This window comes from Micropterus salmoides, unplaced genomic scaffold (genome assembly GCF_014851395.1).
Source record: "Micropterus salmoides isolate LMB-PRFRI ecotype aquatic unplaced genomic scaffold, ASM1485139v1 Ms_hic_scaffold_2, whole genome shotgun sequence".
Lineage (NCBI taxonomy): Eukaryota > Metazoa > Chordata > Actinopteri > Centrarchiformes > Centrarchidae > Micropterus > Micropterus salmoides.
This window is the reverse complement of record NW_024041150.1, coordinates 54,140,583-54,167,283: the sequence shown is the minus strand read 5'-3', so window position 1 is coordinate 54,167,283 and position 26,701 is coordinate 54,140,583. Positions and strand designations below refer to the sequence as shown.

The 26,701-nt window shown below is 39.5% G+C and overlaps 1 protein-coding gene and 2 long non-coding RNA genes across 3 annotated transcripts; all 3 read left to right on the top strand.

The window, feature by feature from the left end:
* The first annotated feature begins 2,466 nt into the window (after window positions 1–2,466).
* LOC119912786 lies at window positions 2,467–3,258 on the top strand. The gene is made up of 3 exons (XR_005446239.1): window positions 2,467–2,507; window positions 2,894–2,986; window positions 3,080–3,258. It is a non-coding gene; the product is annotated as an uncharacterized LOC119912786 (long non-coding RNA).
* Window positions 3,259–12,657: 9,399 nt separating this feature from the next.
* LOC119912684 lies at window positions 12,658–16,115 on the top strand. Its single transcript, XM_038731972.1, has 7 exons — window positions 12,658–12,775; window positions 13,019–13,354; window positions 13,497–13,766; window positions 13,861–13,944; window positions 14,342–14,435; window positions 14,540–14,568; window positions 14,755–16,115. The coding sequence occupies exons 1-6, from the start codon at window positions 12,715–12,717 to the stop codon at window positions 14,559–14,561; spliced, it is 867 nt and encodes a 288-aa protein (XP_038587900.1). The 5' UTR covers window positions 12,658–12,714; the 3' UTR covers window positions 14,562–14,568; window positions 14,755–16,115.
* Window positions 16,116–19,027: 2,912 nt separating this feature from the next.
* Window positions 19,028–24,339, top strand: LOC119912828. The gene is made up of 2 exons (XR_005446279.1): window positions 19,028–21,755; window positions 21,848–24,339. It is a non-coding gene; the product is annotated as an uncharacterized LOC119912828 (long non-coding RNA).
* Window positions 24,340–26,701: the final 2,362 nt, after the last annotated feature.

Here is a 26,701-nt window from a genome sequence, read left to right as displayed (position 1 = left end):
TGAACAGTGTAGGACGTCCAATCACAAAAGGACATGTCTGCATGGACACTAGAGATCAACCAATCCCAGCAAGCGTTGAGCATCCGAAGTATACTGTCACATCCTGTCTGTTAATCTATGTAAGCTGTAGCTTTTGGTATTATAATACACATTCCTCTGTTCTTTTTCTTTCACTGGGACCTTTTTAGCTTTTGTGTAAACTGAAGTTTATTAAAGAAATTTCCTTTGGGCCTGTTGCTCAAAGGTACATAGAGAAAGTCTCCTATTGTTTCCTTGTTTCTTCCTCCTCCTGAGCTCAGTGAGTAATTCCACTCTGCTACACATTAGCACAGGGCCACACCTCACTCTGATTAAAACTCCTGACTGGTTAAAAGGAGTTCAGCCTGTCCACTCCGATCAGGGAGGGTTACAAAGACACCTGGGGGGAAGCAACTGAGTTCTAAGCAGAATAAAGGAAGAGAGGGGGCGGGAGAGAAATAGAGTCAGCATGAACGATGTCTTCCTGATTGAACTTCTGCTAAGATTCCATTCTCTGAAAAACAAATTTAGATAAAATGAGGAACCAGCAGATCTCAGAGCAGTAAAATATCATCTTATCTGTGTTCTTCAGCAGCTGCTACAGTATCACCATATTGCACCATGGACATCAGGAGTCAGATTCTGGTGGGAGAGGAGTTTGACTCTTCACCTGTCTGTTCATGTGTGCTGTCAAACATCACCATGGATCCTGTCTGTTTTCTAATAAACACTATCTGAAGAAAACAAGTTGCATCATCGCAAACATTTATCTTAAGTAACAATCTTCACACCTTCAACTTCCTCTTCTTCTTCTTTTCGCTTGGTGAAACACGTCATTGTCACAAATAGACCTGAATGAACAAAGTGTGAACTCTGATGGCTGCATCTCATGTTGCTGATCAAGAATTTGGGGTCTCTGTCAGTCACTGTGGATGAGAGAAAACTACATTTCAAAAATATAAAAACTGTCACAGAGTTTTTGGCTGTTTGGACATCGATAAGAAATTCAGAGAGACTGAAATCTAAAACAGACTAAAAGTCACTATGAGGAAGTGACATCATCCTAACCACAGGAAGTAGCTGCAGCGTCTCTCTACTAAAGCACTAGTTTAGAAACTCAGACAGTTCTGAGCACGAGAACAAGAGACAGAAGAAGGAGAGACTCAGAGAATCATGATGGTTGAGTTCAAATGGATTTCTTTATTTCTTACAGCGGTGCTTCAGTTTACAGGTAAGAATACATATATCACATATATAAATGGAAGGCACATTGTAAAAAATAACTTGATCAATATTATTAAAGATTCTTTATTAGCTACATTTGATTTAACTAAGAAAACCAAATCTGTTGTTTCTAATGTGGTGAGTTTAGTGAACTCTTGGAAACTAAGGATAAAGAAATAATCGTCACTAACTATGAACATAACAGACATTTTCTCATTTCACTTTATTTTTCATCATTTTCTCAACAGCAGCAGCTGAAAAACTTCCCCTCTCCTTCACTGTCAGAGTTGGAGATGACGTCACTTTGCCTTGTGAAAATGTGATAGACGGTCAGCAAAACTGTGAATATACTACATGGCTCTTTGAAGGTTCAGGAAACACAGCAGCAGTAGAGCTGGTTAATCTTGGGCAGATTGGTGAAAACGCCAAAGCTAAATCAGACAGACTGAGTGTTACAGAGAACTGTTCTCTGGTTATAAAGAAGGTCACAGTCGAGGATGTTGGTCGTTATGACTGCAGACAGTTCATATCAAAACAACAAATTTCAGGCTCTCATGTTCATCTGTCTGTTATTATCAGTGAGTATTTCCATCATAATGTTTTCAGCTCAAACTGTCTTGTTAGAACAATATACTGAAACATTACAATAATTATGATCACAGTGATGAAGTTAACTTTACTCTTGTTGTCTTTCTCTCACAATATCTCCATCTTCACCAGTGACTGAACATAAGGACGCTGATGAGGTGACGTTAAACTGCTCTGTGTTGAAATATGGACAGTTCTGTAGACACACAGTGAAGTGGCTGTATGAGGGTAAAGATGTGGACAAAGATAACAAAGAAATGAATACATGGCAGGCTGTCTGCTACGCCGCTGTGTCTTTCCTGGATTCTCATTTTAGTTACAAATCAAAGTCTAACTTGAAGTGTGAAGTGACAGATGGTTACTCTGGAAAAGTGCAGCTGTTCACCTTCAGCCCTCAGTCCTCAGGTGAGAAAACAGGTGAGAATATGCTGAGCTGTTCAAGATGACTAAAACCACCAAAACATTTGTTTATTTGATGACTTTTTAAGATGACATCATTCTTTCTCATTTAGTGACAGCAGATGGTAAACATGAGGGATTTTCTAACTGAACAGTTTCTTGGGTTGTGTTAATTTATTCATGCAGGTGACGCACAAACAACAACACAACAACTACTGAAAACACAAAATCAGTTACAGCCACAACAACAACTAATGATACTTCAATAGAACTACAAGGTAGTAACTCATCTTTCTCTAGTGTCAGCCTCTTTCTCTCCCCATAATAAACCTCATTATTTTACTTTTATTTTATTCATTGTCTAATTTTTTGTTTTGCATGTTTCTACTTTTAGGCATTTTTATGGCAAAACATAAAATAATCAAAGCCTCTTTTATTAAGTCACTTTCTAGAAAGACAAAACTGACCATTCATTGTAGTATAAAACAGAAAATAGGAAGTGATCGAGAAAATTATTATTGATTTACTGATTTTTAATTGTATCTCTCCTCTTCTGAAGTCTGAATGTGAGAGCAACACTCAACTGTGGGAGGAGATATTTTCTTATTCAGTCAGACGTCTTCACACAACACAAAGTAACAAAATATTATTTTGACTTTCATAGTCTATCGAGTTTGGTGGTGGTATGTTGCAGTTGCAGCACTCTTAATAACTGTTGTTATTGTCGTTGCTCTCATCAGATGGAAGAAAACTAAAGGTGAGAGCAACCACAGATATTATAAACAAGAAGTTTTGATGGACCTGGATTTTTATTGTTGAAGCTAAAGTCGACTCTCTTTTGTCTCTTCAGGAAAAAAAACCCAGATGGATGAAAACATTGTGAGTTTTACGGCTGAGTAATCAAATGTTTCTACAGTTATGACAGAGCTGAATCAGCTGCTCTCTGACAGAGTCATCCAAATCTAAACAGCCTTCACAGAGCCAGTGTTTGACCACATGGAAGTAGACTCTGTTTGTTTGTTGTTTTCAGGGACGGATCTTAAACCCTGCAGTGAGTCCAGAAAGCAGTCAGGACACGGTGAGATCTCACACTACACCCAGGACAAAGTTACACTCACTGTTTTTAGATTTGTTGTTCAAAATGTAGCTCTATGAGACACACAGTGACTCTTGAATCTAAGTTCTTTCTGCAAGAGAAGAAGTGGGGAGTCTGATGATGCAGCTGGACGACACCAGAACAGACCAGAACACAATCAAGTCCACATGTTACTGAGCAGCCATTATGTTGTCTTCTCTGTGTAGGCTGATCCTGAAGATGGTGTTTCCTACGCCTCCATCAGCTACACCAGGAAGACCAACAGTAAAGGCCGGGTAAGCTGTCTGATTGGTTCTAGTGATGATGGCAGTGAATGAAAACACTTCTCTCATTTAATGTTGTGTAATTTCTGTGTTGTGCTGTTTGTCTCTTTTCCAGGTTCTGGGTAAAGATGGTGATGATGAAGATGATGCAGTGACCTACAGCAGCGTGAAAGCTTCCTCTTCTTCTGCTGGAGCCTCAGCTGATCCCAGCGACCTCTACGCCACCGTCAACAAACCAAACAAATAAGAGACCACAGTGTAGTTACAGCTCATATCATTACAGTCCATTGATAACTGTTAAATGTTTTTATTAGACTTATTTTATGATCATTTTCAGGATTTATTGCTGTAAAAAGCCTTTTTGGTCCAGGAGGGGGTGCAGTAGGTTAACTAGTAGCACAATAACAACATTATGTGGCTGCTTGAAATGTTACTGAACATAATATATGGGACATTTAGCTTGATGAACTTGCTGTCAGGCACTGCTAGTGCTGTGTTGTAGTTAAACATGTATTAGTAAATAACGTTTGTTATTTCTGTATCAGCTGTTATTGTTTGATATGCAGTCATTTTAACACCTATATTTCTGTTCAGGTTATTTTTTATGTTCCTGTATGAAATTCCAGATAGTACAGGTCAGTGTGAACTTCATACCAGCTCATGTCAGCCATTAGAGAAGGAAGTGTGCCTACATTTGAAGCAACAACTGACATATGAGAGGAAAAAGAAAGGACAGTCACTATGAGGAAGTGACACGTGACTAATTAGAGAAAACAGTTAAAACATTTCTCTTCAAGAAGTAGAAGAAGAAGACAGAAAAGAATGAGAAAGAGGCGCGATGGTTGAGTTCAGATGGATTAAAATGTCTTTATTTCTCATGCTGGTGCTTTAGTTTACATGTTAGGATTGACATTGTTAATTCTGCTTTATTACCTAACCTTCATTTAACAAAAACAGCCAAGTCTGTTTGATTTCCAGCAAGGCAGATGTGAACTCCTGCAGACTGAGGCTGAGGCACCTAATCAAACATTTGTTGTCACATTGATATTAATAACATTTTTGTAAATATATTTCTCTCTCATCAACTCAGCATCAGCAACCAGACAACTTCTCCTTCTCTTCCCTGTTAGAGTTGGAGATGAAGTCACTTTGTCTTGTGAAAATGTGATATACGATCAGGGTAACTGTGACAGTAGGCTACTACATGGCTCTTCAGTCATTCAAGAAACACAGCATCAGTAGACCAAAGGCCTTTACTACGAAGGGAACCTCAAGGAACCCCATAAGGGAGAACTTTAGTCTTTCCAACCTCAGGTTATATAGTACCTATTTGATCCATTGGGATACATTTTGGACAATCTGTGGTTTGTATAAAAAATTCTGTGTATGAGTTTGCATTGAATCTACACCAACGACTGCTCCTCAGGAGACCCATCTGTCAAACTCCTGAAGTTTGCTGACGACACAACGGTCATTGGCCTACAGACCGGAGGTTGATCAGCTGGCTCTCTGTTGCGGTCAGAACAACCTGGAGCTTAACATGCTCAAAACTGTGGAGATGATCGTGGACTTCAGGAGGAGCTCCCCCACTCGGCCCCCATCACCATACTCAACATTCCTGTGTCTGCTGTGGAATCCTTCAGGTTTCTGGGATCCACTATATCCCAGGACCTGAAGTGGGAGCCCAACACTGACACCGTTATCAAGGCCCAGCCGAGGATGTACTTCCTGCGTCAGCTCAGGAAGCTCAACCTGCCTAAGGAGCTGCTGATCCACTTTTACACAATTATCATCCAGTCTGTTCTCTGCACCTCCATCACTGTCTGGTTTGGATCTGCCACCAGAAAGTACAGGAGCAGACTACAACAGACAATCAGGACTGCAGAAAAATGAATAGGTGCCAACCTGCCCTCCATTCAGGACATACATTTCCAGAGTCAGGAAACAGGCAGGAAACATCACTGCAGAACCATCTCACCCCCGGACACAATCTGTTCCAGGTTATTCCCTCTGGTAGGTGCTACAGAGCACTGTACGCCAAAACCAACAGACTCAGGAACAGTTTCTTCCCACAATCACTCTGATGAACAGCTGATTTCTGTTTCACAGTGTCAGGAACAATTCCTGTGCAATAATTCCTGTTTACTGGCTACCACTTACCATTTATTTATTCATCATTCTCCATTTCAAAGCTGTTCATATTGTCATATTGTATATTATATCCACCTACCTCATGCACGTAACACCGCACGCAATATTCATTCCAGCATTCTTTGCACCCATCACACTGTGTACATGTATGTTTGTATGTGTATGTGCACCTGTATGTCACATCCACCTCCATCCACATGTCCATAATAATAACAGTAATGGTAATAATAATTTACTCCTGTATCCTTTGCACTCTGCTCATTGCACTATTGCACTATTGTCTCAATCTGTCTGTTTGTTCATAGTGTGTATATATGTGTTCTCTCTTGATTTTATTACTGTATTATTGTGTTATTGTATTATTGTATAAGTAAGTACATAGTGAGCATTGTACAAGAGTCAAATTCCTCGTATGTGTACCTGGCAAATGAAGCTGATTCTGAATCAGCCCGTGTTGGGCACAGATTGAGGAGTTGGAGGAGTTTGAAGAGCTATGAATATGAGAGATATTCCCTCTCTGTTTGGGGTCTGCCATAAAAAGAGTGTCAGTTAATGTTTTTGGAAAAAGCTACGGAAAACATGGATACTAATTCTGAACAAAGTTTGAAAAAAACAGAAGAGTTGAGAAGGTGGTAACCGATGGCTATAATTGTAGGCTATAATTGAATTCTCCTAAGTGTATTCACATATTTAGATTTAGATTTATTTTACGTGTCCAAAAAAATATGGAGCCAGAGTGGGGATTAATAAACCGAGAAAAAAAAATCCTAGATGAAAGTGTAAAATTTACAGGAATAAAAATCAGAAATTTCCTGAAATTAAAGTAAAAAAAAATCACTCTAAATATGTTTTCTTCTAAATACACCCAATCCACGGCAAAGTCTCTAAGGTGCATGATAATATAGTGACTGTGGGCTAAACTCACCTATTTCCTTTTCGCAAACCAACCAATCACAACCTGGAGATAGCGGGACAGTAAAAAAAGGTTAAGGTACAAGCAAACTTGTTGAAATGTTGAACTCTGTGTGCATGGTTATTATTACTGAGAAGTTAGTACTTTGCATAAACATGCATTTTTCTTGCACAGTAATTTAATGACTGAAGAAACCCACAAAAATTAAACTGCTGTTTTGGAATTAATATTTGTAATAATGGTAAGCTATAGTATTATCTGAAATTATAATGAATATACAAACATTAGCACTAATCAACCTTAACCACAATGGTGTAGGCTAATATCAGAAAATGGTTTTATTTGTGAAACAGCTGAATCTCAACTAATAATCTATCTGAAGGCAGATGATCTAAATAATGTGTAACATGTAAATATATTATTATACTAGTAATACCTACTTTTTATTTAAAGTATTATCATTTATACCTTCACTCCTCCAGGTTGTGGATATATTTTGGTTTTCAAATAGTCAGAAATAACAAGGAAATGCATAGCTCATGAGGTGACTTATTGCCTTTTCTGTACGTATACTGATCATACTGTCGCGCGAAGTATAGACAAAAGTGGTCATAGCACATTTTTATTGTTTTTATTGTGGGCCTACAAAACCTCTCAGCCCCAGGGCCGAACAGCAAGTTAATGCGGGCCTGGCTGTGGGTGGAGATATTCTCTTATTCAGCCAGTCTCAGTCAGTTGTTTTTGTGGCTGAAGGAGCTCCTGTGCTGCCTCAGCTCAGCATAGACAGGATGAGAGGGGTTGTCCATGATGGTTTTCAGCTTCCCCCTCATCCTCCTCTCAGTCACTGCCTCCACACTGTCCAGTTCCACCCCCACCACTGAGCTGGCCTTCTTCATCTTTCAGATCAATGGGAGAAGCACCTATGATCACGTTCCACATTTTATCGTGTGTCATGTGATGTGGGGAACTGGTCTTGGTCTTGACTCGGTCTCGCCCTTGCTCGCTCTTGGTCTCAACTTGGTCTCAGCCCCTAAAAGTCTTGGTCTTGTCTCAGTCTCGATTAACCCTGGTCTTGGTCTTGACTTGGTCTCGGTTTGGGCGGTCTTTGGTGGTGACAGACTGTCTCCTAACAGCAGGCTTGTACGTTCGAGTCAGCAGTACCAGACAGTGGACAGATTTGCCAAGAGGAAGCAGTGCGGTGGCGCTGTATGCCTCCTTAACAATGGCATACAGAAGATCCAGGGTCTTGTCTCCTCTGGTGTTACAGGTAACGCACGTGTTTGAAGTTGGGCAGCGTCCTTGAGATCTTGGCGTGGTTAAAATCTCCATTATTGATAAGGAGAGCGTTCGGATGCCGTGTCTACAGGTCCGCTACGGTGGAGTGAATGATGTCACAAGCGTGCGCCGCCACTTTGTGGTAACATGTCCTGGGTTACATTACTTGGAGTTTGCAAAGACAGAAAGTCCTCCTCCCAATTTCTTACTGCGCTGTTTCTTCCTATCTGCTCAAACTGGTGAGATGCCGGCTAGTTCCACTGAGCAGTCTGGTGTTTTCCCATTCAGCTACGTTTCAGTCAGACATAACATGCTGCACTCCTGATACTTTCACTGGCCGCTGACCAGAACCGAGAGTTCATCTTGTTTGTCAGTGAGCGGACGTTCCCCATGACGACCGAGGGAAGACAGGGCTTGTGTCTTCACCGACTCCCTGTCTTCTTGTTCCTCACCATCACGCCAGCACGACATCCTCACCTTCTTATCTTTAACTTCAACAGGATCTCCTTCGGAAAGTTCAACAGGTCGATCCCAAAAATGTAAGAGCTCCTCACGTGAGCAGAGTTCGGTAGTTTGCTATCTGGTGGTCGAGGAGTCCATTGGCTGTGTAACGTTATCCTGTTTCAGGTTACGTTAACTGTTGTCCATGAATTTAGTACTATTTACAAAAGGAAAAGGCTAGAATGTGCAAATAAATAAAGTGTAATAAGTAAAAGGTTAAATAGAAATCTCTAAAATATAGAAAAGGTTAAACTACGAAAGGGTAGAGGGACCTGCTGTGTCATGCTGCCACTCTCTGCGGTGCTGTAAGTAAGACATTATCGTCTGTGGCTTTAGCAGCACTCATAATAATTGTTGTGGCAGTCAACACATGGACAAGAACTAAAGGAGAGAACATTCACAGATGAAAATCAAGAAGTTTTGATAAAGCTGGATTTTCACTGTGGAAACTAAAGTCGACTCTTTCTCTTTTCTTTTCAGGGACAAAAACACAGATGGATGAAAACACAGTGAGTTTATAATGTTTTTACAGTTGGTACTTTACACAGCAAACCAGTGTTTGTGACATCTGTTCTTCATTCTGAAGTGTAGATATAGATAGAAGAAGACAAACAGAAACAGGACTCACTGAGTTGTACTGAAGTGGTCAAGAGGAACATTTTGTTTTTGTATTTGGAGTACCACATAAACACTCCCTCTCTGGTCAGCTGGTAAGAACATGTGAACCACTTCCTCTCTCAGTGGCAGAAACACATAATAGTGGCTAATGGTGCGTTCAGGTGCTGTCAGATTGTTTCTTATCTCCTTACATTACATTATATTAATTATTTTAGCTGACGCTTTTATCCAAAGCGACTTACAATTGCTATATATGTCAGAGGTCGTACGCCTCTGGAGCAATTACGGGTTAAGTGTCTTGCTCAGGGACACATCGGTGGATGGGTCACAGTGAGGAATTGAACCCGGGTCTCTCACACCAAAGACATGTGTCTTATCTCCTTGTGTTAAATGTGGGTTCTTTGTGTTTCACAGGTGAATAATGATGAAGATGAAGATGATGGTGTGGTGAACTATGAAAACGATGGAGACCCTTCTGCCTCTGTCAGACTCCACTGATCAACAACTTCCATATCAACATCAGCTCATCAGAGAAAAGACTCCACTGCAGTTAAATAACAGCACATTTACACGAGTAGTTGAAGCCTTTAGAGAACAAAAATCTCATAAGATCATTTTTAGGTTTTTATTACTGATTGTTTTTGTTTTTATTTATCAGTGTGAGAAATGTTTGTGTGTTTTGTGCTCAGCTGTTTCTGTTTCAGTCTGACTTTGAACAACAATATTCAAGTCTTGATTTCATCTCATATCAGGAAGCCCACTGTGAGTTTTATAAAATGTCTTTTCCTGCATCAGTTGTGAAAATCTTTATTTTCTGCAGCCAGTTCAGAACACAGCAGCTGGATTTCAACTTCGTTTAACAGGAACGTTTAACTCTAGTTAACTTCCTTAAATCGTGAAGCTACAGCAGCTTGAGCTCAGTTTCATGTCAGAATAACTTATTTTAATTCACTTTCATTTAACATTGTTATTGACATATTTGTTCGGATGTCTGTGTGTTTGGCTTGAATGGGTTTTCAGCCTTAATGGAGTCAGTAACAGTCTCCTCTTTATTATATCTGATAATATATTAACTGCAAATAAAGAAATGTTCACTTAACTCTACACTGTGTTTTGTGATTCCGTCACTGACTGCCTCTGTGTCAGTATTTTTTGTCTGCCACTCCTCTTTTAAAATGTATGCGCTAAATGAAGGAATAACATTCAATGTTCAGTATACTTACACACAAACACTACATGTCATGTAAAGGACCTATGTCATTCAGTACATGACAATCACTCCACATTAACAACCAGGTATTTCAAATAAAGAGATACAATCTATTTATCATCATTTATCATATAGGTTGCGGGATGAGTAATGGAGGAAAAGATGTATCACAACAGTGATGCTACAGTATCACCATATTGCACCATGGACATCAGGAGTCAGATTCTGGTGGGAGAGGAGTTTGACTCTTCACCTGTCGGTTCATGTGTGCTGTCAAACATCACCATGGATCCTGTCTGTTTTCTAATAAACACTATCTGAAGCAAGGACATCACTAGGATTGAAAGTCTTAGCCCCCCCGTCCACTAACGTGTAGTACTGTGACATTTTTGCTAACCCTCTATCACATTTTCAAAAGGCAAAGTGACTTGGTCTAGTGTAACGTGCGCTTGCAAAATCTTTGCACTCGCATCTTTTGTTTCTGTATTAGAACTACACTTGTGTCAACAACCATAATGTTACACGGGCGTCGGAAGCGAAAAAAAATGTGTGTGGCTCCGACATCCATGTCACGTTAGCTTTCACACACATCAACGCTGCATTCACTTAGGCCAGACTGAGTTCTGCTGTAGGCTGTGACTTAAATGCTACCCAGCTGCTCATGTAAATGTGTGATAAAGTAATACCACATCTAATTCCTCTCTCTTTTAGATAAGTTGCAGGTCCAAAGAATGCTATTTACCGTTACTGCACTGTGGATTGGTTCAATCAGAGTGTGATTTTGCTCTATAGCTTGGCATGCATACCGAAAGCTGTTGATAAAGATCCTATTTAAAGTGGCTACTGTCTGAATTTAATAACCTGATGGTGGAGGGAATAAAAGATTTGGAGTAATAATTACTATATGTATGGATACATGTACTGTATGTATGATTGCTTTTATTTTGCTATATTTTCTTGCGTGTATATCTGTGGGTATATGCTCATGAAGGTATAACCTAGCCATTTAGGCAACATCTACATATTTAATTTATTACACCCAATGAATACAGAAAGTTAAGTGGGTCACAATACAGCAAATAATAAATATCATGAAATAATTTACTTTAGGCTATGCCCTGGTGCCTAGACCTGCCAACAAATGTCTGTTGTTAGAAGAAAACAAAATAGCCCACATTTCCTTAGACCTGTAGACCACTACTGATCTCAGAATCAGCTGCCCTGCCTATCTCCCGCTTCTCTCTCTCTCTCCTAAAATATCTTATCCATCTGGTCAATGAATGGAAGGACAACAGCATTAACAGGGACGCTATGACATTTAGCTTTCACTGACAAAAACATTCAGTGAGGACTGATAGTGTTTTGAAACAGGCTTGTAGAGATCACACTATCAGCACTAGTGTTTTCCATAGCCAACTAAAATATCCCCTCTCCTTTAGCTCAAGTAAACTTAGCTTAAGTTTAACAAGTAACAGACACGAACAACGACTTACAGTTTCACTCTGTATCACTCACTACGCTGAATCATACTTCCTTCAGCGTGTCTATGGGCCTTTCCAAAAGTGCTTGCTACTCCTTCTCCCTACCTACTTCCACTCTGTTTGCACGTGCATGCGGAGGGTCCGCCACATTGGGTGCCATCCGAAACCAATGAGGGCGGAGTGGTAGTGGGTTGTTAAACCCTCTAATGCCGAGTCAGCACCGGCTTGTTGAAGGAGTGTTACACCCTTTGCTGCATGGTGACTGAAATAGTCCTAACGACGTCCATGATCTAAAGAAAACATTATTGCAAACATTTATCTTAACAGTCTTCACACCTTCAGCTTCCTCTTCCCTTTTTCAGGAGGTGAAACACGTCATTGTCACAAATACACAGCGTGAACTGGATACACAGCATGAGTCTTAACATAGTTAATTTGTTACTGTGTTAGATTGGCTAAACGAATGTAGAAACATAAACCTTTGCCTTGTATTCCCAATTTTTTCAGGATCTTTGTCAGGCGGCAGTGACCTCTGACATCTTTACTGATGGCTGCATCTCATATTGCTGATCAAGAATTTGATGTCGTTTTCCGTCACTGTGGATGCCAGAAAACTCAAATTCAGAGAGCCTGAAATCTAAAACAGACTGAAAGTCACAATGAGGAAGAGTCTTGTTTTGGTATTGATCTTTATTTTGATTTATCTGTATCCTTGTGCCTGTTGCTTGTCAGACATCAGTATCTACCTGTCAGTACCTCCACACTGAAACACATCTGGCTTTTTGGCGGTTAAGATAAAGAAATTAAACGAGAGCTGAAAACCTGATTTGAACTGAAAGAATTTAAAAAAAAAATTCAAGTCACTAAAAGGAAGTGATATTTTATATAGGAAGTAAATGAGGTTTGTTCTAAAAGTAGCACAAGTGCAGAGACTTTCATTGTTGAGGAGGTGAAAACAAGAGGGAGAGAAAAGCAAAATGGTTCGATTCAGTTGGATTAATACGTCTTTATTTGTGATACTGGTGCTTCAGTTTACAGGTAAGGTCTCACAAAACATGAATAAAAGAAACATAACAAAACATCAATAACAGTATTTAAGTATATAACATTAATTTAAGTTTACTTAGTTTGTTTTGGACATGGTGTGTTGAGTTTATTCTTGTAAAAGGAGAATACTGTATGTAGTTTGTTGTATTTGATGTTCTCCTCACAAAACTATAAAACAGAAAAGACATTATTATTACAGTTCATTTTTTTATGTTTATATCTCATCTTCAACAGCTGTAACTGGACAGAACTCTCCCTCCTTCACTGTCAAAGTTGGAGATGAAGTCACTTTGCCTTGTGAAAATGTGATAAATAATCAGGACAAGTGTGACAGTACTTCCTGGGTTGTCAGTCGTTATATTGAGACAACAGAGCTGGTTACACATGGGAAGATTAGTAAAAATGAGATTTCCAAAGTTAAATCAGACAGAATGAGTGTTACAGAGAACTGTTCTCTGGTTATAAAGAACGTCACAGACGAGGATGTTGGTCGTTACACCTGCAGACAGTTCAACAAATCAGGACAACAACAAGGTCCAGACTCTCAGGTTCATCTGTCTGTTATTATCAGTGAGTATTTCCATCATAATGTTTTCAGCTCAAACTGTCTTGTTAGAACAATATACTGAAACATTACAATAATTATGATCACAGTGATGAAGTTAACTTTACTCTTGTTGTCTTTCTCTCACAATATCTCCATCTTCACCAGTGAAACACTTTCAGAACAATGATCAGGTCAGCTTGTACTGCAATGTGTTTACATTTGGCGAGTGTGGACACACAGTCGAGTGGTTGTATCAGGGCGATGAGAACGACACGGCGACATCACAGGGTTCCTGTTCAGATATTGTGGTATTTACTCCTCGTCTTAATCAGAATTCAAACTATTCTGAGTTACTGAAGTGTAACGTGACAGATAACAAGAGTGGACAGATGCTGCTGTGTAGCGTTGGCCCCCAGTCCTCATGTCAGAAAACAGGTACATTCGGTTTTATATGATGAACATTAAGATTTATGATTAGAACAGTATTCTTTCTCTTGTATTTTTTTAATAATTACTTGTGTTATTTCAGTTCGTACGACAAAATCAAAAGGTATCACAACAGAGGGGAGAAACGAAACTCTACTCACAAAGGTTGAAACTACATTGAAACAAGGTAGTGACTCTTACATCTCCCTCTCTCCATATGAAGTTTAAAGTAAGAATGAAAAGCCTGTTTGTACTTCTTAACCTCTCATATGTTGCAATTTGATTTTGGGAAGACATTTTTTTGAAGGGTTTCATATGAGTTGTTTTTAGGTTTTATTTCACCACAAAACATTTCAGCATGTTATTGTATACATCTTTATCATATTAAACTGCTATTTAATGATGATTTCTAGAAAACATTCAGAGTGAGATAAAGTTGATGCAGACATGATAGATGTGTTCACTGATAGACGCAGGCTTAGTCCAACAGAAACAGATTTACTTTGTACAGAAAGTTTCCAAACTTATGTAAAAAGCTAATTAATAGAACAGAAAACTGCATTAAAAATATTTTTAATGTACAGTTCCAGGTTGGTGGCGGTACATCATTGTGTCTGTAGTTTTAGCAGCACTCTCAATAAGTGTTGTGGCGGTCAAAATATGGACGAAAACTAAAAGGTGAGAGCAACCTCAAGGGAAACTGTTCTAATAAGATGTTTTTTAAAACAAAACTTTGATTTCCAGAGTCAAAACTACAAGTCGACTCTTTTTTGTGTTTTCAGGGAACAAAACACAGATGGATGAAAATGTTGTGAGTTTTAAAGCTTAATAATCAAATGTTTATAGAGTTTTGACTTCGCAATACCTAAAGTGTTGTAAATATTACTGTTACATTTACACAACTGCAACTGAGTGTAAGAGAAGTAAGTAAAAAAAAAAAAGAGAAGTAAAATTATGCAACTGTCTCAGTTTTATACTTTATGTCTTCACTTTGTAGGCGGCTCCTGAAGATGGTGTTTCAAAGCTACACCAAGGTGCCCAACCGTAAGGCCCAGGTAAGCTGTCGGATTGGTTATCCAAAGAAAGAAGTCGGAGCCAGCAAATTTAATGACAATTCATAATTGTTAAGACATTTCACTTAAAACCACAAATGTGGTGCTCAAGGAAAAATCAAGAAATCACCAAAATCATCAAGGTTCGTTCTTTGTGAGCGATGAATGTCTGTGCCAAATATTGTGCCAATTCATAAAGTAGACGTTGACATATTTCACAAAATAATTCAAAACTTTGAACTGCTTCTGGCTCTAAAGGAGAAGTCAGAAAAGTCAGAAGTTATTAAGATTCATCCTCCTGGACTCAAATGTCTGAATAAAATGTCACTATAATTGATCCAACAGTTGTTGAGTATTTCAGTACTTCATTTCTAAAGTACTGGACGGCCCGATCAACTGGCAGACAGCTTGTGAGGACTTTGTAATAAGTTGTCTTGCATTGCTGTCTGTGGCAGTGTGTTACAGTGTGATGTGTTCTGAGACAAGGATTTAGTTACTTGTGTTGTGCTTATACAGTTTTACACTGTACTGTGGCGTATCACAATGAGTTTATGTATGTTTTGATGTATTTCATTTAATAATTCCCTGAGTTTATGTGCAGTTTAATGTCAGGATGATGCTTTGCACTGTTGTCTGTCATTGAGTTGGATTACAACATGCTGAATGTCGTTGTGCCATGTTATGTTGCTTAATTTATGTTTCGTGCCGTTTCTCTTTTATTTCAAACGTTATTGGTAAAGATTATGATGACACAGTGACTTACAGCTCTTTGAAATTTTCTTCGTCAGCTGGAGCATTTTCACCACCGTTAACAGACTAAACAAATAAGAGGCTGCAGTGTAGTTACAGCTCATGTCACTGCAGTTACTAATAGTTAGACGAGAGCTTTTATGAGAATTCACTCACTGAGTGACTGATATGTATAGATATATTTAGAAAATTGATCACAATCTAAATCTGGGAGAGCATTAATATCATTTAAATTTTTGTTCATAACCCTAATTCTCACGTCACATTAATGACTTTGTTATTGACACAGGAAGGAAAAGAGAAAAACCTGAAGCTTGAATCAAGTTGTTATTTCTAGCATATTGTAGTTTTACCTTTCAGATGAATATGTGACCATGTTTTTGTGTTACAGATATTTTATACACTTTTTTTCATGATCAATTGCTTAATTGCTTTAAAGAATTTTGTTTTCACAACAAAATATTTCAGCCATCAAAACTCATGTATTTTATGATTAAATAAATAGTGAATACTGGATTTACAGGTGACACAAACAAGCCTCTGAAAGAACAATCAAGCTGCTCTGCACTGTCTGCTCATAAGTTTATGATGACGTGTCAAGTGTTGTGTTCACAACTTGTTTCCACTTCCCGCAAGTGGCCAAAAATAAATCATTATTGCAGGTTTAAGGATGAAAGTGAAGAGAGACTCAGTCAAGGTAAGGCAGTACTGTGTAGTGCTTGTAAAACATGAAGAAAATGAACAGGGGATTTAAGGAACTGGTGAAGGGGAAGGAAGAAAGGGATGGGGGGGGGTATACTGTGTAATGTCCTTCGAAGTCTTGTTATTCCACCATTTGACATTTGGTGGCAGCAAAGTGCCAAGAAACAGCTTCCTGTCATCAAAATACAGGAAAGCAGTGCTTTGCAGGTAATATTCCTTTTGTTGTCCTCTTTGGTCAAATGTTTAAAGCCTCTGACCAGAGCCAGCAGCCCTGATGGGTGTGGTTGGACCACACCCATCAGTGATGTCACGGTGCTCTGGAGTACACCTGTGCATCACTGCAGCAAGGTGAGAAGGTAAGCCACTGGAGGGCAGCAAAACAAGCTTTTTAGGAGGTGTTAAGTTCTTCTTTCCTGACTGAGGAAATTGATTTGAGATAGTTTTGGGGGAGAAACACTGAATGTAAACATAACTGTGTTTACCGGAAAACCCCACAGGGTGCCTTTACCAGGTGTCAGAGGTAGAAATAGCCTCCTTAAAGGTTATCTTATAGCTGTTCTAATTACTGTTTTAAAACGGCACTTGGGAAAAGTAATAGGAAAGAGAAGAGGTAGGGAAGGAAATGAGGAATCATAAACGGTTACTCAGTCTTAGATTTCCTCTCTCATTCTGCATTCAGCAGCATGATGCTTTCTGTCTGCCTTCCAAATGGGAATCTGGGAGAGAAATCCCTCTAAGTCGGTAACCCTGAGCAGTGATCGTGGGTGAGACGGCTCATTACGACGACCAGCTGCTGTGTCAGACTTCCAAATCAAGTCTTAATGTTCGAAAGCCGGCAAGTCATGTCTGCCAGAGAGAGTAAAGCTTCTGTAAAGCCGCCTGCCTCCGCTCTGCTCGCCATGCTAAGCCGCCATGACCATATGTGCAGTACAGAAAAACTAAATATAACTGAGGTTGACGTCGGCAGCATGAGTACAAGTTTCGGCAGAGTCAGCTGTGATGAATTATTTGGGTCTCTGGGCTGAAATAAAAATGTTTGCAGCCTAAGTTCAAGAGTCGGTTGTTCTGAACATGGACAGATTGACAGAAACACAGAAACAAACTGGATCAGAGCATTTTAGGACAATACGTTAAATTTCCTGAAGAACTTTGACCTGTATGCATGCTAAATTCAGCTTACTGTACTATAAAAGACTGGCCAAACCAGAAAGTGGCAGTGAAATTAATCCACATGTTTTCACGAACTTGTCGTTGATGAAAACTAGTGACTGTGATTGTTTCTGTGAACTACTGAAGCTGCCGAGCGAAAGACAGAACAATAAATTCACTCAGTTCATTCAAAAGACATAAAGTATTTGTTCCATGACTACTGTCTTAATACCATGTTTCTTTTGAGGAGCTGTTTATTCTGTGATTCAGTTTGGACTCTCCAGTCCTCCGTTCCCTTAAAGCTCAGCACTGCCAGGTCACCAAGTTCAGTGAAACATTTGTGTGTATTTAACACAAGTGAATCCACTGAACACTGTAATTCCATCCATCCATCATCAACCGCTTATCCTGCGTACAGGGTCACGGGGGGCTGGAGCCAATCCCAGCTGACATCGGGCGAAAGGCGGGGTACACCCTGGACAGGTCGCCAGTCCACATCGCAGGGCCACACATAGACAGACAACCAGTCACGCTCACACTCGCACCTACGGACAATTTAGGGTCACCAATCAATCTAGGCCGCATGTCTTTGGATGGTGGGAGGAAGCCGGAGAGAACCCACGCGGACATGGGGAGAACATGAAAACTCCACACAGAAAGGCCGGGGGAACCGGGGTTTGAACCCACGACCTTCTTGCTAACCACTGCATCACTGTGCCGCCCACTGTTATTCCATTGAAATAAATTTGTTTTTAAAATGCTGGTGTGACCAGGACATGTGGCACCTGAATGCTAACATTAACAACATGAATGCTAATTTTCAGCATTTGCCACATTTTAAAGTTTGGTAACGTAGAACTGAGCCCGACAAGCTAAGTCTGTGATTTCCACCATTCAGAGGACTCTGACATAGTTTCCAGCTCTCTTATTACACCATGTGATAAACACTTTGGTCAAACCTTCTCTTGTCACGCAGTGTTCCCGCCATTGTTTATTTTATTACTCTTCTTGGCGTATTTTCATTCAGATCACCACTAAATCATAGCTAAAGATGTTTTAAGCAGAAATGCCTCCAGTATGCAGAATGCTGGGCCCAACAAACTCATAAACTGGACAGTAGGCTGGAATAAAAACGTCCTCAGGTCTGTTGAGGTCAGCGACTGTTCGGCCGTCCAGTTTTGGGTCCGGAACATTCCACTTGGTTACTGCATTTGTGAGTTTTGGAGTCAATATATTAAATAGTACCAGAGGGAATGTGCAATGTATTGCACCCTCGGTGCATTCGGCAGCCAAGGAAAACATACAGTGGGAGGTGTCACCATGTGAGTGTGAGGCGAGGATATTTGTGTAGATGACTGGACTGTGCAGTCTGGTTCTGGTCGAGAACGAACCCAGAATTTTCCTTACAGGTTGCCGTCAGATACACATCGGTGACCGGGAAGCTGAAGCATAGTTAGGCAGAGTTTATTCGAGTTACTTTACCCTCCTCACTAACTGTCTCTCCAGAGGATTAATAACTTTAACTGTGCTGTGTGGACAAAGTTTGTTGAAACACATAAGACTGAAATTCCAGTGGAGGACAAACATTTCTAAGTACACCAAATATGTCAAGAAGAATTTTGGGGAATTTACAAAATGATGCCCAAACCATCCGGTAATCTCATTAAATGTAGCACTAATTTTAAACAGCATGTATGGCTTCAATTAGGAGTAAAATACTTTATTAAAGTGACAGAAACGCACATACTGAATATATACAATAAGATTTTAGATTCCAACCACTATTTGTAAAATGAAAAAACATATATATCCACCTCTGACACCTCCATTGGTGGTTTAAAAATAGTTCTCTAAACTAAACAACATTGTCTTCAAAAACGTCTGAGCATTTTGTGCTCTAACATCGCTATGATAGTTAAACTTTGGTTAAATTTAGGCAATAAAAACCTTTTTGGTTATGGAAAGATCATGGTCGTGGTTAAAAGAAAACAACAATGACTGTCAATAACAAACAAATCCACTGATTTCGGCAATTTCATTGAAAGGAATTGATTTTGCTGTGAAACGTTGTTTTAAATGCTATAAAAACTAGAGGTTTTACTGAAATGTGGCTCACATGCAGCTCTTTATTCCTTCTTCATTACAGCTTCTGTTTAAAGTTTTGCTGTTCTGTGCACAGAATATGTATGAATTGTAAAATGAGTAGCTTTGAAAGTGACTCTCCCTGCCTATATCTGGTCCATCAGCCCACCGACGGGCTCAAAGTGTCTCAAACAGATGATTGATGTGAAACTTTCCCCCTAAACATAAACACAGTCAGTGTTTTCAGCTGTGGATGATCCATCTGGGAAGAGCTCAGACCACTGCAGAAGGAACTTTTTTCCTTTTCACTATTTTTACTGCGTTCATTTAAGTCCCACTTGGATCATTTCGGTTGAAAGTGAAGAAAGATAGCGCTCAGCCCTCACAAGATGTTTGCAAGCTTGTCCTGCAGGTGCTTTTGCAAAGAAACTTACAGTTAAAATTGCAGTAGGTTATGTGTCTATGAGAGAAATGGCCACGGTGAAGAAAGACAAAGTTGTCGACTAAATGCTCCTGCTTTTTCATTTATATATATAAAAAATATTTTGAAAGAAAACCCATCAATGCTTTAGATTACAGCCTGAAGATTACAGTGCAATTATTTAGTACATATGAGATGAATCATGAACCAGGTACCTACACAAGGACAACAATATAAGCACATGGTAAGAAGACTAGAAGTTAAGGAAGAAGGAAAGCCTGTAAGCCTGGAGCACAAACCTTTCCACAGTTATTTGTCACTGCATTTCCCTTTAAAAAAGTGTTAAAAAGATCTAAATTTGTTGCTCTACAAAGACAGATCCCTCATATTTCTGTGTAAGTATGTGTTTCAGCACTAGGTGGCAGCACTCTGCAGGCCATTCCTGCACTGTGACTCTCCAGACACTGAACACTTTTCATGTCTGACAGTAAAGAAAACCATGCAGGTATCTGTCATGCTGTTTACACAAACTGTAGCCTCACAGTTTCACCCCTGCTGTGTGTTTATACAGCCTTTAATAGTTTTCACAACAGGGACTTTAAAAACGGTGTTTCTTTGTCCTCCCCCAGAAATAATTCTTAATAATCCTGTAAGAAACAAAAAAACAGCAAAAAATATTGCCAGTGAACATAATCCAGGGAGCAATCATATTTCCTCTGAAGCATATTTGTCAAAATAAATCAGTATATAAACATAATTACAATGACACCGATTCGTCCCAGAGGATCAACCATTTTCCATGAAAATGAATGACCCAAATGTGGCGCACATATTGACAGTCAGAGAGTGAAGCCTAATTTTTTCATGATGCCATTGATTTTGAATTTTGTGCCACCAGCAGGCCAAATTTTTAACTTTGTCCACAACAAAAGCTCTTAATTTTAGGAGGGAATAGTCATGCTTCTCTGAATGCTTTAATTAAGTAATTTTAAGTGTTTTATTTATTATTCAGTTATCATTTAGCTGATACTTTTATCCAAAGTGACTTACAATTGCTGCACATGTCAGAGGTCGCACCCCCATGGAGCAGTTAAGTGTCTTGCTAAGGGACACACTGGTGGATGTCAACAGTGGGAATCAAAACCCGGCCTCCCATACCAGAGGTACAGTATGTGTCTTGTCCACTGCAGCATCACCACCTCTATGTCTCTCTGAATGCTGCATGTCCATAGGTGTCACTTACACTGGGGACGCTGGGTGCCCCACCACTTTTTGAGATGGCTGATTTTGTCCCCACCACTTTTTGAAAGTAATGTTAAAAACAAATGAAATTATTAGATTTTTTGCACAATAAGAAAACATGCAATGCGATGTAAATATCTAAGAAACAAATGTAGGCTACATTGTCCAAGAATTCTGTGTTTCCCTTTATAAATAAACCATTCAACCATAAATTAGTGCGGAAAATCTCTCTAGAATGCTCAAAATGTTCTTGGGGAGGATCACCAGACCGCCTAAATCATATATCACATCAGTGAATACTGATTTTAATATATTCTTGTCTTGTTCTCGTGACCCCATTATTGTGCATCATCTTGTATCGTAAGTTAAGTGTATCACTGCACCCCTAATCTGAGCCCTTAAATGTCCCCACCCCTTTTCAGCACAGAGTGAAACCCTTGTGCATGTCTCTCTGGATGCTGCAGGTCCCGCTGGAGGCTGCAGGTCTCTCGGGATGCTGCGTGTCTCTCTGGAGGCTGCAGGTCTCTCTGTCCCGCTGGACGCTGCAGGTCTCTCTGGACGGTGTAGGTCTCACTGGACGCTGCGTGTCTTATACATACAGTATGTTTGAAGATTGATACCTACCTGTTAGATTTCTGCCTCTGAAACTCACTCTGCTCTCCTCTTTATAAGCCTGTGTGTTGTTTTTGCAGCTGAGAAGAAAAAGAGACTGATCCAAATCTCCATTATTCCACCATGATGTCATGAAGTCAGCTCCACCCATGTGAGATATTACTTCTGCCTGTTGTGTGAAGAGAAGCAGCCCAGCCAGCGATTGGTCATCTTTGATCTCAGCTTCACAACGTGCCGCTGGTCTCCGAGGCCTGACACTGCACCCTGTCCTCCGACGTCAAACTAAGATCCGTCTGTCCGCTGTGACTGTACACAAAGAGAACTGCAGACAAAACACGGGGCTGAGAAATCCCACTCCTTCAAATCTTTCACTGTCTGTGACGCCCCCTCACCTCTGGATATGAACCCAGCACACCCGGAGGACCACAACCACTGATGCAACAAGCTCAAGGCGAGTTTGGCAGCCATCTTGTTTTTACAGCCTCTCCATTTCTATCTGGTCTAGCTGCTAGACATGCAGTCACTGTCAAATTCAGGCTGCATGCACATGACCAACGTTCTTCAGAACACAATGCAGAAGCAGAAAGTAGAGCAGCTTTACATCAAGACGTAAAGAGAGCAAACTGAAAAATGTCAGGGTTTTAAACAAAGGATCTTATATAGTTGAGGATATGGCAGCAAGGAATGATTATTTTCATATCAGTTCATATTGTGCCATGTATTTTATATTAATAAATCACAAAAATCTAATTTTCATTTATTAAATTCTCCATTTTATTCATTTTTTTCACTCATACTTCCTTTGCAAGCACATTACATGCTTATGTTAGCTTAGGGTCTTCTGAATCCATAGATACCAATCACGTATTTCAGGGAGATCAGGTTGTATCAAACCACATCTCCATTACATATGGTTTATAAGCCCAAATGTATAAATAGAGAAAACTGACCAAAAAAGGCTTAGGTCTTAGAGGGTTAATTAATTAATTTGTTAATCTTTAAAAAATGACAGGAGAGTGAAAAAAACGACCAACAGTCCAAAACCCAAATATATTTAATTTATAATGATATAAAGCTGAGAACAAATACTTAGAAGCTGCATGGAGGGAAGGATGTTTGACATTTTTTGCATGAGAAATTGATTAACTAATTGTTAAATTTGTTGATTATTTGACAACAGACGTATCGATTAGAACAAAATGTTCTTCACTCATCATGTCTGCCTTGCTTATATCCAGGTGAGATCAGGTACAGCGGTTAGCTCATTGGTTGTGAATTGGTCACCAAAGAAAGGGTTCAAGTTGATGTATCACACCATCAGTATGAGCATTTGGATGTGGCTACATATCCAAACAGAAAATCTTTTTTGTAATATGAAGATTTATGATATTGATGTTGAATTAAAGAACAACTTTAGGCTACTAAATAAGATGCATTTAATGTCTAGTGGAACAACATCACACCACCAAGCCCTCTTTCATGCAACTTTAGTTTTTACTCTGTAACAGATGCAATAGCCTACTTGTGCTAGAAAGTTCTTAAAAGAAAAATGACTGATTTTGCACATACACAAAAAGTATACAAAAAAGCCATATGAGTAATATGAGTAAACGTAATTTCTTACTCCTGTGTGCAGCCTGAGATTGCAGGTTCCTACTCTGCACGTTGGTTTTGGGTGTATAGAACATTAATCATTTCATCTGTTTTTATTTACAGTTAATATTACCCCCCAAAAAACACAAGAACTGGACATCACCCAAATATAAAAGTCAATAAAGGACAGATGTTGTTACAACAGAGCTAGTGAACCCAAGAGCCAGACACAGGGAGACAGGAGGCATGAGTAGAACTTGCAAGATGATTTATTTACAACCTTAATAAATGTGAGCAGGGAGTGAACTTGATCCAAGGGGTGAACGAATTTTGGGGGAATCCGAGCTTGGGAGCGGTGTGTGTGTGCCAGAACAGCGTCCAGGGATTAGCAAACCAAGCAGAGGCCAGAACTGAGACGCAAAACCAACAGGTTAACTGTTGAAAACAGCAATTGGAGCAGACAGAATGAGCACGAGCTACGACCTGGCAAGGTGCGTTCTTGTAGGAGACTTGACTGCAGAATGGGAGACACCTGGTGAGGATCAGCTCAGGACCGACACACCTGACTCTGCTTGAGTAATCACACACACGCATACACACACACACAAAAAGAGAGAGACTATGTAGAGATGGAAGCCATGACAGTTGTCTTTATTGTAAAGATATCTGTGAAGTGTTTTCACCACTTACGGTACACAGAGGAGTAATTGCTTGATTGCTTTATGTGTAGGTAACATAATTTATATTTTTTTTGTTATTGTTGTTAAAGATACCATACATTTTAGGAAATTTACTGATTGTCAAGTCAACAAAGCCTCTTTTAAAAATCATGTTTGTCATATTTTGTGACTCAAGTCCTTGTTGTCCCAACAGAAACTGTAGAAATGTGACTTTGTGCAGCTTCTTGAAATTCACACTGATTAGAAAACATCAGCTGTGAATCACTCAGATGTAAAATAAATGTGAATTTGGTTGCTGATGTGCAGATATTTGTCTTCAGTACAACAACTGTTTTCTCCTCTAATGAATTCAGTCATGTGGTTGAGAATGTCAGAAAATCCTCTGTGGGACACTTTGCGTGGTTGGATATTTTCCACGAGCTATGGTGTGATCTTTTCACATGCCAGTCCCCCGTCCAAAACACCCGAGCGTCCCCGAGCTGCAGTAACTCATCTCAGAGGAGATTTATGACCCTATGCTGTCCGTCCACAAGCCACAGTTTTGGAGTTCAACCAACATGCTGAAACTTTGTTTATTCAAACATGCAAAATGCTCATTTGACACAAGCTTTGAATTTGGTTAGTTTTTTCCCCGTTGCTTTTGTACAGCAAGTGTCTTCATCAAGCTGTTATATGGTTTGAGCATAAACACACCGTCCTCCTCCTGCTTCACAAATTTAACGAGTCGGACACGAGTGACCTGCGGAAACAGTGAAACGGCCCTCTGTGGACCCTGTTTCAGCACCAGCAGGGTGGGTGGTCCGTCCACATTTCTCCACTACACGTATCTTTAAGACAGCAATGTGTCTGACAAATGAAGACACAAGTCTGCACAAAAATCCATCCCGAGGGCTGAAGAAGTTTCATGTGGGGGTACAATTATTTTATTTGTAGTGTACAGACTCCTTTTCAAATCGTGATGAACTCACAAAAACACAAAAGTTTGATAAGAGCTCAGCAATGCGTCGTCTGTGTATTAAAGACTTTTACACGTGGCATTTAACAGTTTAAATGCCATGTAACTTGATTAATTACTGTTTTCACTGCAATAATCAAGGATAATAACTTCTTACTGACTCAGATAAATCATCACAGACCAGAACTGCATCAAGTTAAACAAAGTGCCAAAAAAGGTAACATGTAGATGCTGAAGTTTTAACTAGTGTCTTAAACAACAGTAACTGTTCTTTCTGAATGTAAATAAACAGTAAAACATTATTCTTTACAATGATTGAAAAGGCAGTATATGTATGTTTTTATATTTTGCAACCAAAGCCTTGTACAGAAGGTCAAAAGCCATTGGCTGGCAGCTGCAGTTTTGCCCACAGCTCACATCACCTTGTTTAGATCTAATGTTGCCAATTTGCACCATGTTGTATTATGCGTATGTCTGTTTTCTGACTTGTTACAAACTGCATTTAGAATTTGTAAGAATCTCACAGTCTGTTGCACGTGTATATGCTCAAATCAGGCTCAGTGTAGCCGGAGATATGATTTTATTGGACACAACCTCTTCCCAGCTAATTTCAGACTTTTCAGATTAAAGTGTGCAAAACCCACCCATCACAAATGAAAGTGAAGTCAGTCCTGTTGTAACACCGCTCCTTTATAACCTATCATTTGATTTGCCATTCCTAGCTGAGATATTTGTACAATTATTGCAAACTGATAGCAACAGAAATCCCCTATTTGCAACATGTGCATGTTTCTTTCTAAGTCGTAGCCTCATGTTGATGGTAGTCCATCATCGCATGTTATTGCAGTTAGTGTAGGTATGATGGACTCTTGTTGTATGTTTGATTCCTAGTTACAGTGCAGACATTCACCTCCAGGTCCAGTGTTTAGTTACCGTCCTGCTGATTTACGAGATCAACGGCGCCGTATTTCTGGGTTTCACTCGCTTTTCTAAAGCCAGTGACATGCAACGTTGAATCAGAGCGTCACCGTCCTCATCTGCTGTTGATCAGCCATCTCTTTTAATGTTGGACGGCAAGTTTTACTGCTGCTCTCCACCCTGCGGAGCCTCTGGAGTCAAGTTCACCCGGACGCTGGTCGTAAACAGGTTCAAAATGTATTTAGGAAGACATAATGTAAATTACAGACAGGTGACACAGATGGATTATGTAAGATTTTTAACAATGTAAATCCTCAGTACAAGAAAAAGAAAAGTGTAGCTATAAAGGAAGAAACTTCATGAAATGAATTTATCAGGACTGTTTTTCATCACAGCAAAACTTTCAATTGGTTAAAACTGAGATTAAAAGTGTTGTTGGTGCATGAGTGCATGGTAATTTATAGGGTCTTCAGATTACAGTTACAAGTAGCAGATGACAAATCAGTCATATCTTCAAGGGGTCATTTGTGAATGGAAATACTGTATTTTAAATTTTTGTCAAATATTAAGAATATCAAAACCTGTAAAGTCATAAAGTCACTTCAGCATTATGATATAATTTAAACACGTACTGTTAATGGCTGATTAAAGGCAGTCTTCTATCAGCAGACATAACGTTATTAATGTAGTGAAGAACAAAATCAAAGCGACTTACAGTACACTCACACTCATGAGTCGGTTTTATTTTGGCTAATGAGTGCCACTGTACCGCTTTAGTGCAGGTGAGG